This window comes from Podarcis filfolensis, assembly GCF_964270895.1.
Source record: "Podarcis filfolensis genome assembly, chromosome: 10".
Classification (NCBI taxonomy): Eukaryota; Metazoa; Chordata; class Lepidosauria; order Squamata; family Lacertidae; genus Podarcis; species Podarcis filfolensis.
Genome location: NC_139612.1, coordinates 46,900,199 through 46,912,309, shown reverse-complemented (window position 1 = coordinate 46,912,309; position 12,111 = coordinate 46,900,199). Strand labels below are relative to the sequence as shown.

At 43.9% G+C, this 12,111-nt stretch overlaps 1 protein-coding gene across 1 annotated transcript; it reads right to left on the bottom strand.

The window, feature by feature from the left end:
* Positions 1-3,029: 3,029 nt before the first annotated feature.
* On the bottom strand, positions 3,030-12,088 carry ANKRD54 (ankyrin repeat domain 54). The gene is made up of 8 exons (XM_083573979.1): positions 11,650-12,088; positions 9,389-9,436; positions 8,534-8,632; positions 7,465-7,536; positions 6,744-6,791; positions 6,517-6,641; positions 5,937-6,044; positions 3,030-5,041 (listed from the first exon to the last, which is right to left on the bottom strand). The coding sequence occupies exons 1-8, from the start codon at positions 11,885-11,887 to the stop codon at positions 4,967-4,969; spliced, it is 813 nt and encodes a 270-aa protein (XP_083430105.1). The 5' UTR covers positions 11,888-12,088; the 3' UTR covers positions 3,030-4,966.
* Between the last annotated feature and the right edge of the window lie 23 nt (positions 12,089-12,111).

The following is a 12,111-nucleotide window of genomic DNA, read 5'->3' as shown; positions in this document are numbered from 1 at the left end:
CCAAGGGCCAGACCGGGGGCTGTATTTGGCCCCCAGGCCTGTTGGTTTCTGTGTGTTGCCACTGTGCAGTGCTCTTGGAGTCACAAGACTCTGTTTACATTCCAGAGACATTCCAGGCTGTTAGAAGTCTCACGGAAGACAGGAGACGGATGTGATGTTACTGGTTTCCTGTTCCTTTGTTGTTCAGTTGCTCTCTGCTCTCACAGAGAAAGCATGTTTATTTCTTTTCTGTCTGCGTAGTTAGGAATAAAACTCTTTGCGATGTAGCTCATACTCTCTCGTCCTTCCGCATGCTGCTTTGAAACTCTGCGTAATGGGGAATGTGCCTGGAGCCTTATCAGGGGCTCAGGTCGTTAATCACATCGGAGGCAATTCCGGAGGAGCTCGATCAAACGCAGGTTCCGACAAGGCACAAGGTTTCCAAACCCTGTACAGTCCAATAGCACATTGAGGGCTACTAACATTAAGTGCTATCAACTACCCCAATTTCCAGCTTATTTCAAGGTTGCAATCCTATGCCATTTTGTGGGAGAGATCTGAACACAGTGAAACTTGCTTCTGAGCAGACTCTCTCTCCCATCCCCATCATTATGTGCCCCCTGGTATTTGTTAACACTACATGCCAAACTACCTTTATTGTACCATGGTATATAGATAATACAAAGATGTCCATACTATCTTTGAATCGGGAAACAGATCTATCTAGGAAAGGTGAAGCTTTCAAGCCCATGATACTAGAGATTCAGGTAGGTAGCCGTGTTGGTATGACGCAATCAAAGTAAATTAAAAAATTGTCCAGCAGCACCTCAGAGACCAACTCAGTTTGTTCTGGGCATAAGCTTTCGTGTGCATGCACACTTCTTCAGGCCCATGTTATGAATAAACAAACATGGTAATTATGTCTACTCAAAGGACAATGGTGAAGTACGAAGCACCTGACATTTTCTGTGATGTGTGTATAGTTTAGACTACTTCTGAAATGGAAGCGGTAACAAGGGGCAGAGCCTGAAATAACATGCATGAACGTAGAACTTTTTAGTCTGTGCATTAAGTCAAGGATGGTGCAAATATATGGTGTAGGAGCACTAGAAGCCTCCCAGCATTCACACTGGAGGTGAACTTTGTAGTGGATCAGGTCCCCTGCATGCATGCCTGCCTGAGCTGAAGCCTGGATTTCATTACCCCTCCCTAACCCTTTTTCTTGGGAGTAAACAGTTGGCGAGGAGGGCCCAGTTCACAGCAGAGGCTAACTACATGGCAGAAGAAAGAGGTTGTTCCTCTCCTACACAAGGGTGTTTCAGTTCGCCTTGCCAACGAACCAGGCTGCTTCCACTGGAGAGGGGCTGTCCCTCAAAGGAAGAGCATCTGCTTTGTGGGTGGAAAGTTCCAGGTTCAATTTCCAGCAGGTTTCACACAAGGCTGGGTATGTACACTTCTCTGAAACCCTCAAGAGCCACTGCCAACCGCCTGACTTGGTGTGAGGCAGCTTCTTATGTCTTACGCAGCTCCTGTTCTTCCAAAGGGCTTGCACCGGAGAGCTTCCCATGGAATTGTTCCCCATTTTCAATTTTCAAGTGCGGATGGGTATCTTAAGCAGAAAGGCATGGTCCTTTATTGCTTCCTTTACCCACGTGGTGAGAACTTGCAGTCACCTTTCCTCGTTTTTATTTTATTTATTTACAACATAAATCCACCACAACTCAAATAAACAAATCCACCACCATTAGACATAAACATAACAAAAAATAAACATAACATAAAATATAACAAACAACAAAAGAAAAGACATGGCCGCCTTGTTTACTTCTTATGAACTGTTTCTTTTATGAGCTGTTATTACAATTTTTCAAATTATGACTTAAAAACAAACCACAAAGTCTCCTGCAGACATTAATCGAAACAAGTCCAGGTGTATATTTTAGGGCACTGTTTTGTAAAGTACTCTTTACATTTTCCCCATTCTTTTTGAAATTATTGTCTGGAGAGTCCCCCAATTGCCTGTTAATCTAGCCAATTCGATATAGTTTAGTAATTTATCCTGCCATTCCGTTTTTGTTGGCACGATTTTTTCCCCAATTTCTGGCAATTAAGGCCCTTGCCATGCTTGTGGCATAGAGGGATATTTTCTGATCCTCTCTTGTTATACCTGTGTCCATTATCCCCAATAGGAAAGCTTCTGTATTTTTCATAAAGTTATACTTAAAACATTTTCTAAAGTTCATCATACACCATGTCCCAGAAGCTTTTGATTTTTTCACAGCTCTGCCAAACATGTATAAATGTCCCCTCTGCTTTACCACACCTCCAACATAGACCTTTCCTCGTTTTAAAACAGGTGAACTACACCTCGCACCACACTGGCTGACAAGAGGTATAGTTTAGCAACACCTGTCTTAAAATGTGGCTAATGAGATGTTCTCCGAAACGAAGAGTAGGTTATGCTTATTGTACTACATACTTTTCCTATCACCAGAATGGCCCTTTGTATGTGCTGCCCTTTCCCACTTGTCCTCCTGTTAAAAAAAACCGCCCACGTTTCCCACAACCTGGTGAATTGCTTTAAATATAAGGACATTCTGCACCCTCCTCTCGGCTATTCCCCTCCCCCAAACGGTGATTAATGTTTTCGCCGGCTGCACACTAAAGGAGCTCAATATGAAAATGTGATTCAGTTAGACAGCCTCGCTGTTTCCCAGGTACAGTGCACGTAAGTGACTGCCAGGAAACTAGCAGGGGGTAGCAGAGACATTGATTTTCATGGAGTCCTCAGCAAGTCTATTAAGAGTTAGGAGGCCGCAACCGTGGGATCAGAGCCGCAAACACAAGACGGAGGCAGCAAATTACATCAGGTCTACAGACTGCCTCAGCCTTTGAGCTTAAGGCAATGAGACACTGTCAGCTTTCATTTCAATGCAGTTTGCTCAAGTGAAGAAACTACCGAGTCCACCTCCAGGCCCCAGGCAGAGAAGACAACAGGGTGGTGGGGGAGAAAGAGGAAAAGTAGGCAGGCAGAAATGTGCAAAGCCACCTTGAAAGCAGACAGCACTTTATTGAAGTTTACAATGGAAAAGTTCAAATCACCTCCCACCCTCCTTGCACATTGTATTAAAGTTCTCCGTATTCACAGTGACAGCTCTGGCAAGGTCAGATTCAAGTCAGTCCCCAACTTTCCTCCCCTGAGCATTCAGGATTTCTCCTATCAAAGCTGCTTAGCTTGTGAAATCGAAAACGTGGACTTCTGTCGAAAGATACAAATCCCATTAAATCTTGTCTTTCACAAAAGCAGCACACTTTTTAAAGCAACAACAAAAGACAGTCATAATAGCCTACTAGGCTCAAGGTTCAGAAGCAGCCTTGGAATTTCAATGATGCAGGAATCAGACCACAATAATGGATTTGCTACAAATGCCCCCTGCCTCCTCCGATTAAAAAATGTGGATTGGCTGAAGTCAATACATGCTGTTATGTGGCAGCAACATCCTTGAATCCGATGAGTTGGCATGTATCAGGCAAAACGAGTTCTTCTCTCATTGTGAGCATAAGGGCTGCTTAGTCTTTTTGTCTTTTTTAATTTTAGCGGCAGAATGAGAAGTCAAGCTTCCCTCGCTTCAGTGACAGGCAACTACTGCAAATGGGAAGACATACATTTCCAAGGCCCATTCAACCAAAGCAACGTACAGCATTGTCATCAAGAAAATATATGTCCTAGGCATGTGCCCACACACTGAGAAAGCAACCTCTCTCTCTCTTCCCTTTATGGCAATATCCACATTGGGAGTACTGGCTTGGTTTGCTGCTGTGATCACAAACCTTGGGCTCACGCTCTTCCCTCTCCCTTACTTGTGTGTGTGTAGGGATTTAAAGCTTCTGTTCCTGTTTCAGAACAAATTGTGATTTGTCACTGCGTCTAAACTTGCCAAACTATGGTTTTCTGTTACTTCTGAATCAGTCCTGTCTTTGAAGGAAGAAAAGTAGTGTATGAAGCAGCCCTGAGAGACACCATTACTTCCAGCTCAGGTTTTTGAGGATTGATCTAGATTATGTTAACTGGCACAGAGAGCAAAAGAAAGTCCAAGCAACAGTAACAAGCAGGAGTAGGCAATGGGTAGCCTGGCGACTCATTATAGCTCCCTATTAGGCCTGAATCCCAGGCAGCCCATAACTATGCAAAAAAAATCGGTGCAAGCTGACAGATGCAAGCAAGGAATTCTTTAAGTCTCTTACTTGCCCTCTCAGACAAGAGATTTTGGCAGAATTCTTCTCTTGCACACCTCAGCTACCGATGCAGGTACATGAGAAAGGCAGGAAATGAAAGTGATATGGTTTATAAGAGGGGAGCATAAGCAAAGAACCCTGTAAAAATCTTCCACTGCTATTTTGGAGGATGGGACAGAGGAGGATGGAATTAAATAGCATTTTAGTGGGCAAAGCTAGCATTGCTGGCCCTTTAGCCCTTTCTCAGTTTAAAATAGCCCTCCTTTAAAACTTAGTTGCCCAACAGGGTGTAGTTTCTCACTGTTTATGCAATTGCTCAACAATTCATGTCCTTAGAAGTCAGACAACTCGTGTGGCATGCTGTGCCCAACAGCTTCAGTTTCCCCAAATGTTCTCAAAGGACGTTGGATTTGTCACTTGTAGGACCATGGAGATGCTTCTGAAATGGGGCAACTCCCCTGTACAAGGTGACCGCCTTTACTAAAACAGTTGTCACTGATGCATTTTTTTTAAAAAAAAGAGTGGTTCATTGTTCTGAAAGTCAGGGCCTCAGTATGAACCTCTTGTCCTGAAGGAAGCTTCCACGGCAGTAATAGTGGCCCAACAAGTCTTGGGCAGCTGAGCAAATATATCCAATAGGAAAAGCATGCCTGGAACCAGCAGCAGCAAGTTGTAAGTCTTGCTGAGGAGCTCCAGTTGCTCTTTCTCCCAAGGCTTGTGCAGTTGATTGAGAAAACAGTGGGAAATCCCGTTACCTCTTCTCCATCTTCTGCTTCTGCAAGCTGAGGGAGGTGAAGCTGGCCAGGAGGTCAGTAACCTCGTCCACCTTCCAGAGGGGAGGAAAAAAGCATAAGAACATGTTACAGAAGTCAAATAAGAATATGATGTAGGAAATGAAATTTGTGAGGTGACAGAATTCATTAATTCACAAAGACTGGAACTTGGTATGGTCCTGTTGAGCAAGAGAAATTTCTGCTACTGAAGGACAGAGAGAAAAGAGAAGTATGTCCACAAAAGAAAGAGACCTTGAAGAATGGGCCAGAGGGTAAGGTCAGGAAAAGAGATTTTTTTTTTCAATAATCATTTTTCAACAATAATAATTTTTTAACAACGACCATTGTAAGCTTTGAAAATGGTGCAATTCATGAACAAAAGCCAGTGTTTAAAATTTGGTCCCCGATTCAAGAGGGATGACAGTGAGACTTGGGACTGTTAAAAGGATCTGCTGCCATGCAGAAGCAGAGTTGCACAGGCTTCCTCCTGTACCAGATTTGATGGAAAAGAAATCAGGACAATGGCTTTTCCTTTTAAGTGGAGCCACAGCTACTAAATCATTTTATTTTCACAGCAAAGCTATTGCGACATTGCTTCTAGCAAGAAGAACCACGTGCAAGTGGAGTGGGCAATGCTCTGTTGAAATCAGGATAGCCTTTAAAATTTAAACTTCTCCAACTGTACTGATGGGTCTTGAACTTTTCATCCTTATGTTTCTAATAACAGAAAGTAATGTACTGTCACCAATTTGACAAAGTATTATTAAACTAAAGCTTTCCCCCCACAATGTCTTGTAACTAAATAGTGTATCATTTAATAAATATATTTTTCTCTACCCTTCAGGAGTCTCAAAAAGGCACTGTCATTTTGTAACACTGAAATATATTTAAACTTGGTTAAGTCAGATTTTAATTAAATATACAAAATCCCCCCTGACATTCATTCACCTGCTCTTTTGTACTAGTCTTCTGTAGCCTGGAGCAAAGATCATCCAGCTGTTCCCGATGTTCGTGGCGCCCGAGGCGTTCAAGGTATTCCCGCAACATCTGGATGATCTGAAACAAGCAGCATAGGAGAGATGGGATTTACTATGAACAATGTAGAGGGTTCACACTTCTAAGTACCAGGTCAAAATTTAAGTACTGTAATTCTGCTATAGGTTTTGATGAATTCTGAAATAAAATGGAAGCACATTTGAAATAAATAAAACAGAACAAATGAGAACTAAATGGGGGCAAACACCATGGCTTTTCCACTGGCACAGAAATAAACTAAATATACTTTTCAGATCAGCAGACTGCTTTGCTACTATTAAGATTGGACTTTCCCCCTATTTTATATGCATATTAAATCTGACAGCAGATGGCAGGAGCCTATTTTCCTCAAGGGTTCCTGGGGGGGGGGGATGGCTTTTATGGAAAAAGTTCCATAAGAAACTTCTATGCACAGAAGATCAACATTTTGCAACCAGCCTCCATTATACTATATTATGTATTAGATTCCTTGCCCACCCATTCTCCTTATCACCTGCTTTACTTCCAGGCACACAGCTTCCAGACTCTGTGAGAGGCCCTCCTGCAAGATGTTCAGCTTCGACTTGGCCAAGTGCAGAGGGGTCCGTCCAGCTCGATCTAAGGCGTCCACTCGAGCTCCTGGAAGATGCACATGCAGAAGAAGAAAGGGTGTTTTAAGGAGGAAGATAGCCCCCTCCGGATATCTATAAACAGAGAAGGCAGCTTTCTAATTGGCATTACCTCCACGAAGCAGTGTGGTGATGATGGGTACATGGTTCGTGCAGGCAGCTGGGGAGGGAAAACACGAGACATACAACTAAGTAGTTACAGTAACTTGGTGGGGGACAGACTCTGCTTAATGGGGTAAAGGCTGGCACATGGCACTCTCACAAAGGTGCCAAGAAATCCTCAATTCAAATCTCAACTTTCAATCCCTATGCAGCCATAAACAAGCCAATACTGCCTCAGCCTCAGCAATCACTTTCAGCAGCATGGAGATAAGGATTCTAGAGATAATGTCCCCATTGGCATGTAACCTAAATCATGGCTTTTAGTGCTACACCCAGAAGCCGGAACAATTCGGAGCAAAACCTCATGCACACATCTTTCGTCCTCCTGCACAGCCAGGAGAAAGTCTTCACCTGCATTTACTTTCAGTTCCTCCTAATGTGTTTTGTGTTTTTTATATTGTCGTTTTGTGTTGCGAACCGCCCCGAGATCTATGGGTATAGGGCGGTATACAAATCTAGTCTCAGTTTGGCTTCAAACTCCCTAAGGCAGAACAGCTTTTTCTAACTCTCTCCTTGTAGTGCTGAAGAAAATCCAAATATCCTTAAGCACACAAGTTGCTACTGTGAGGCAAAGGAAGGAAAGAAGATATAAAGGAAAGAAATAGGCAGGTCAAAGGTAAGGCCAAATGTGACAACATTGCTGCAGTCTGGCGGGTGTGAGAGACGCTTACCCAAATGCAGGGGGGTGTTCCCCAGCCCATCTCGCTGGTTTGGGTTGGCTCCATGGTCCAAAAGCAAGTGCACTAAAACACAAACAGACCCAACCTAAGTGTAACTTGAACATGATGGGCAAAGAAAACCCACCAGATCTGAACTATTTACCTCTAAAATTGATAAGACTGGCTATTCAACAGAGCCGACTCATTAATGTTACAAATAAGTTACCATTCAAAATTTTAAAGCATATATAACATAAAACAATGCTCTAACCATAGCAGCAGTAAAACATTTCACTTTTTAATGATTGGTTTCTTGCATTTAGCCACCCTTTAGCCAAAAAGGCTCTTGGACTGACTTAAAAATATCAACACTACTTCTACTTCAATTCCATCAGCCATCCATAAAAAATCAAGAGCCCCCAGCTCTTATATATGCTCACTAAAAACAGACATTAAGAAGAACATTTTTAGAGCCCTTCTAAATGATAACAAGAAGGGGAGCAATCGTATCTCTTATGGCAAAAGTGCCCTTGCCTGAATCTCCCCAAATCCATCCCTCACAAAGTGATCCACAGGAACTAGGATCTCCTGTAGTAAAATGCCTATTTTAAGTCCCCTGAAACTCTTTTTAAGTTTTATGTCCCCTGAAACTCTTTTTAAGTTTGCACACAGAGTATTAAGAAGCCATCATAGGCACCAATTTGCCATTCTTCCTTGGAAGTAGTTTCTGGCATTTTCAGAGTTCCTTCCTATTCCTACTTTCTAAGATTCTTTTAACTAAACATTTCAGGACTCATGACACAAAACTTCAGCTCCTCCTGAAGTTGTTCAGAAATATTCTGACAATCTTGCGTGACACCACAATATTTTAGGAAGAATATTCCAAAATTTTATCAGTGTGCATAACATCACTCCTCAGTCTCCTTGCACATGCTGGGTGAGATGTTTGCAAAAAGGATAAGGGTTTTTTTTTTGTCTTCTTAAGCTCAGCTTTTAAAGATAGAAAGAAAATGATTAGCAATCTATCCTGGAGAAATGGGGCCAGAAGCTGACAGGCCCACCTCATTTCAATGTGACTCACCAATGCTGTCATTTCCATTGCAGGAAGCAAAGTGCAGGGCCGTTCGACCTTTGTCGTCAGCTGCACAGGGGTCCACCCCATCTTCCAGAAGCTGCTGCACTGTGCCACCAAGGAAGACAAGACAGCAGTCAGAGAGCTGTTCTGTTGGTGATTCATCATTCATATTCCAACTTCTGTGTCCGGGCTGTGGAACTGGATCTAGCTGGTGGGCTAGATTGCTATCCCCCCCCCAACTAAGTCCCCTTGAGCCAAATCTGATAGCTGGGCAGGACAAATGCACACTTCACAAAGTGCCTTTCAAGCACTTTACAGGATCTGTCGAAGATCCAAGTCTTTTGAAGCCCTTTGCATGAGGTTTTGCCTGCAAACCCCTTTCACCTGCCCGACACAGGATGTCAGATTTGGCAGCAGGTACAGGGCATGGCCAAAATGAGGAGGCAGGCCTTGTTAGGTGCATGGGCCAGAGGTTTCTCATCTCTTTTCTGCACAATGGATTCTGGCTTGAGGGCACTGGCCTCCTTAAGAGGGACTGTTGTAAGCTACTCTGAAGGCATTTGACAGCTGAAGAGTGGGTAAAAATTGTTTTAAATAAGTGAAGCTTATAGCTTGGTCACTAGATACTTCCTCAGTTCACTAATTTCCTTCAAGCTATTGACAAGAGTCTTTTAAAGGTGTTCCTTCCAAGGGGATTTTGAAACCACCGAAATCCACAGTTCAAGGCATTCTCCTTACCATGCAGGAAACCACATTCTTGCTGGCCACATTTCTAGCTTACAAGATACACATCACCAGAACTGATGTAGAAGACAACCACACACAAAGATATACACTAGGGCCCAAATCATGTAACCGTACCTGTTTCTAAATCATTAGAATTGGCAGCTTCTCTCAAGCGTTTCAAAGCTGTGGAAAAAGAGAGGGTGAGTTTTTTGGAAAGCAAATAGGACAAGAAGAACTGCTTAATTCCTGACTCCTAGGCTTGTTCTAAAAAATAATAATTCAATAATTCAGGTTTTGCAAAACAGATGCTTATTCATTTCTCGTTTCCTGTACACAAGCCATACCTTTTCACAAGGCTGAACTTATTTTATGGGATACAACCTTTGAAAGTTAGCAGGAACTATGTTAATTAACTGCTCTGATACTGAAGGGGGGAAACTGGAAATGTCAGAAAAACTGGAAAAGTCAGCAATCTCCATTATTAGATGAATGGAATAGAAACTTACTGAGCATGGTGCCGATGACCAAATTAAGTTATAAGAAAACCTAGAGAGGGCTTTGGATTTGTAGTATAATTTTATATAATATTAGAAACAAAGAAGAAACTACAAAGAATGGAATGGCATTTGTAATTGTTTAAGGGTAAGAACTTAACATAATGCTATGTTATATGCATGATAAAAGTTAGGACTGATTATACAAATAATATTTCTAATTTATGTCTGCATTTAAGATTTTTACATAATTCAATTTATTTCACCCAGCTAAATACAGTTTTTGTCTAGCTAATATTCATTGTGACTGCCATGCAGAAGGTGCTTGTTCAATTCCTATTGACACTAAACTGGGTATTTCCTGCATTTCAACACTATTCTACTTTCATATGCACTCCTTAAAAAAATATCTAGAAGGCCATCTGCTTCCCCACCATATAACTCCTGTGCAAGAGCGCTCATCTGTTAAGAAAAAAAAAAAAAAACTACAGGTGCAAACAGCAGCAAGGCCTCCCCCACCCTGTCTGATAGTCTCATTATTTTGTAAAGTTTTACAAAAGATTTTGAAGGTTTTGCACTGCCCCATCTTGTACATGGGAGTGTAAATTTACCCACAGCCTGGCTGCATTCATGTAGCCAGTCTACCTGCAAACTGTTTTCTCTCTCAAATCACTTCCTCATTTTGCACCTTCTCATACAAGTGCACTCTGAAGAAACTCTTCAAGTGTTGCTGTATTTGTATAAAGAGACAAGTGTGACTCGACAGGGTATTCCCATCTCTTTTCTTCCCATGCAGTGACCCAGAAGAGAGCATCTTTCCTCCTTCTCTTTTGCTTGCTATTTCTCCAGGTTCTGCAAAGCCAAAACTGACTTCACTTGGGCTGCAGTCCTATGCACACTTACCCAGGAGCAAGCTCCAGCGGTCTTTCCACTGCATAAGCATGCTTAATAGTCTTGCTCTTGTAAGGCTGCATACTCAGAATTATTCAAAACAGACCAATTACTCCTTCACAGACTTCAGATACCCTTTTTACTCCCAATCAAGACAGCAACATGCCCCAAACCTTCAATAGGTAAAACAGGTAAAATGAAGGTTCCAGTTACTATAAAACCAAGCCACTATAGTTAATTCATATTTGAGTATCACAATTGCATCCCACCCTTTTTCTGGGGAGCTCAGCATGGTTCTTTGTGCCCCATAAGCACACTCTGGTCGCTACACTACAGTGGGTCCTCAATAGAGCAACAGAAGAGCTGAGGCACAGTGGATCACAACTTCCAGGCAGTTTAGCTAAAATACCTGACCATGTGACCAAGCATGAAAGCCCAGTCGTGTGGCTGTTTATTCAGTGCACAACAGGCCTCACTTCCTAGAAAGCACATTTGGGATGGAAGCCCAGCTCTGTGTGTGTTTATTGGGGCACAGCTACCCGGGAATCCCCACTGAAGTTACACTCCCCTAATGCATATTTGCATGGGTGCACGCCCTGCTGAACCCATTAGGATTTCCTCCCAGTAAAGCATGCCACAGGCTGGGCTTGTTAGTCGTGCAATAATAATAAAAAATAATAAATTTATTATTTATACCCTGCCCATCTGACTGGGTTGCCCCTGCTACACTGGACTACTACTACTACTAATTAATATGAAGTTTATTATTTATACCCCGCCCATCTGAGTTGCCCCAACCACTCTGGGCTACCAATAATAAATAGTAATATTAAGTTTATCATTTATACCCCGCCCATCTGAGTTGCCCCAGCCACTCTGGGCTACCACCGTCCCCCCAATCTCCTGGACAAATCTTTCCCAGCACAGGCCCGGCGGCGGCCTGGAGGTTCCCTCACGCGGCGCGCCGACAAGGCGGACGGGGGCCTCCCCCTTCCGCGCCCAGCCCCTCACCGTGGATCTCCTTGCCGGTAGGCCCCACCTTGCGGTGCAGCCGGGCGGCCTTGCGGCGGCGGCCGACGAGCTTGCACACGCGGTGCTCGCACTGCCACGGCAGCTGCAGGTAGTGCAGCGAGGCGGGATCCGGCGCCTCGGGAACGGCCCGCAACGCGGCGCCGAGGCCCGTCAGGGAGAACATGTTCGCGGAGGCCGGACTCGGGTCTCCCGCGCTGCCGGCGCCTCCGCCTTCCATCCCCGCCGTCGAGGCGCCACTGCGCGTCCGGATCTCAAGCGAAGCGGGCCCAGGCTCAGAGCGCGAAGGCGGGGGCGAACTCGCGTAACCATAGGAACAATAGAATGTGGGGCGAGGAGGTGGGGGAGGGGGAAGAGGGAAGAGGAGAGAGTCCGGCCGCCGCCACCGCAAACATCCACTCAGGAGCTCCGCAGAAGCCGCCGCGTAGCCAATGGCAGAAGGCG

Bases quoted from the DNA above. Each gene is read 5' to 3' on its own strand.
- ANKRD54 (XM_083573979.1), bottom strand. From the start codon at position 11,887: ATGGAAGGCGGAGGCGCCGGCAGCGCGGGAGACCCGAGTCCGGCCTCC. The intron at 9,437-11,649 runs GTGAGGGGCTGG...CTTTTTCCACAG, and splicing joins TACCGGCAAGGAGATCCACG to CTTTGAAACGCTTGAGAGAA. The intron at 6,045-6,516 runs GTGATAAGGAGA...TGCTTGTTTCAG, and splicing joins TGTGCCTGGAAGTAAAGCAG to ATCATCCAGATGTTGCGGGA.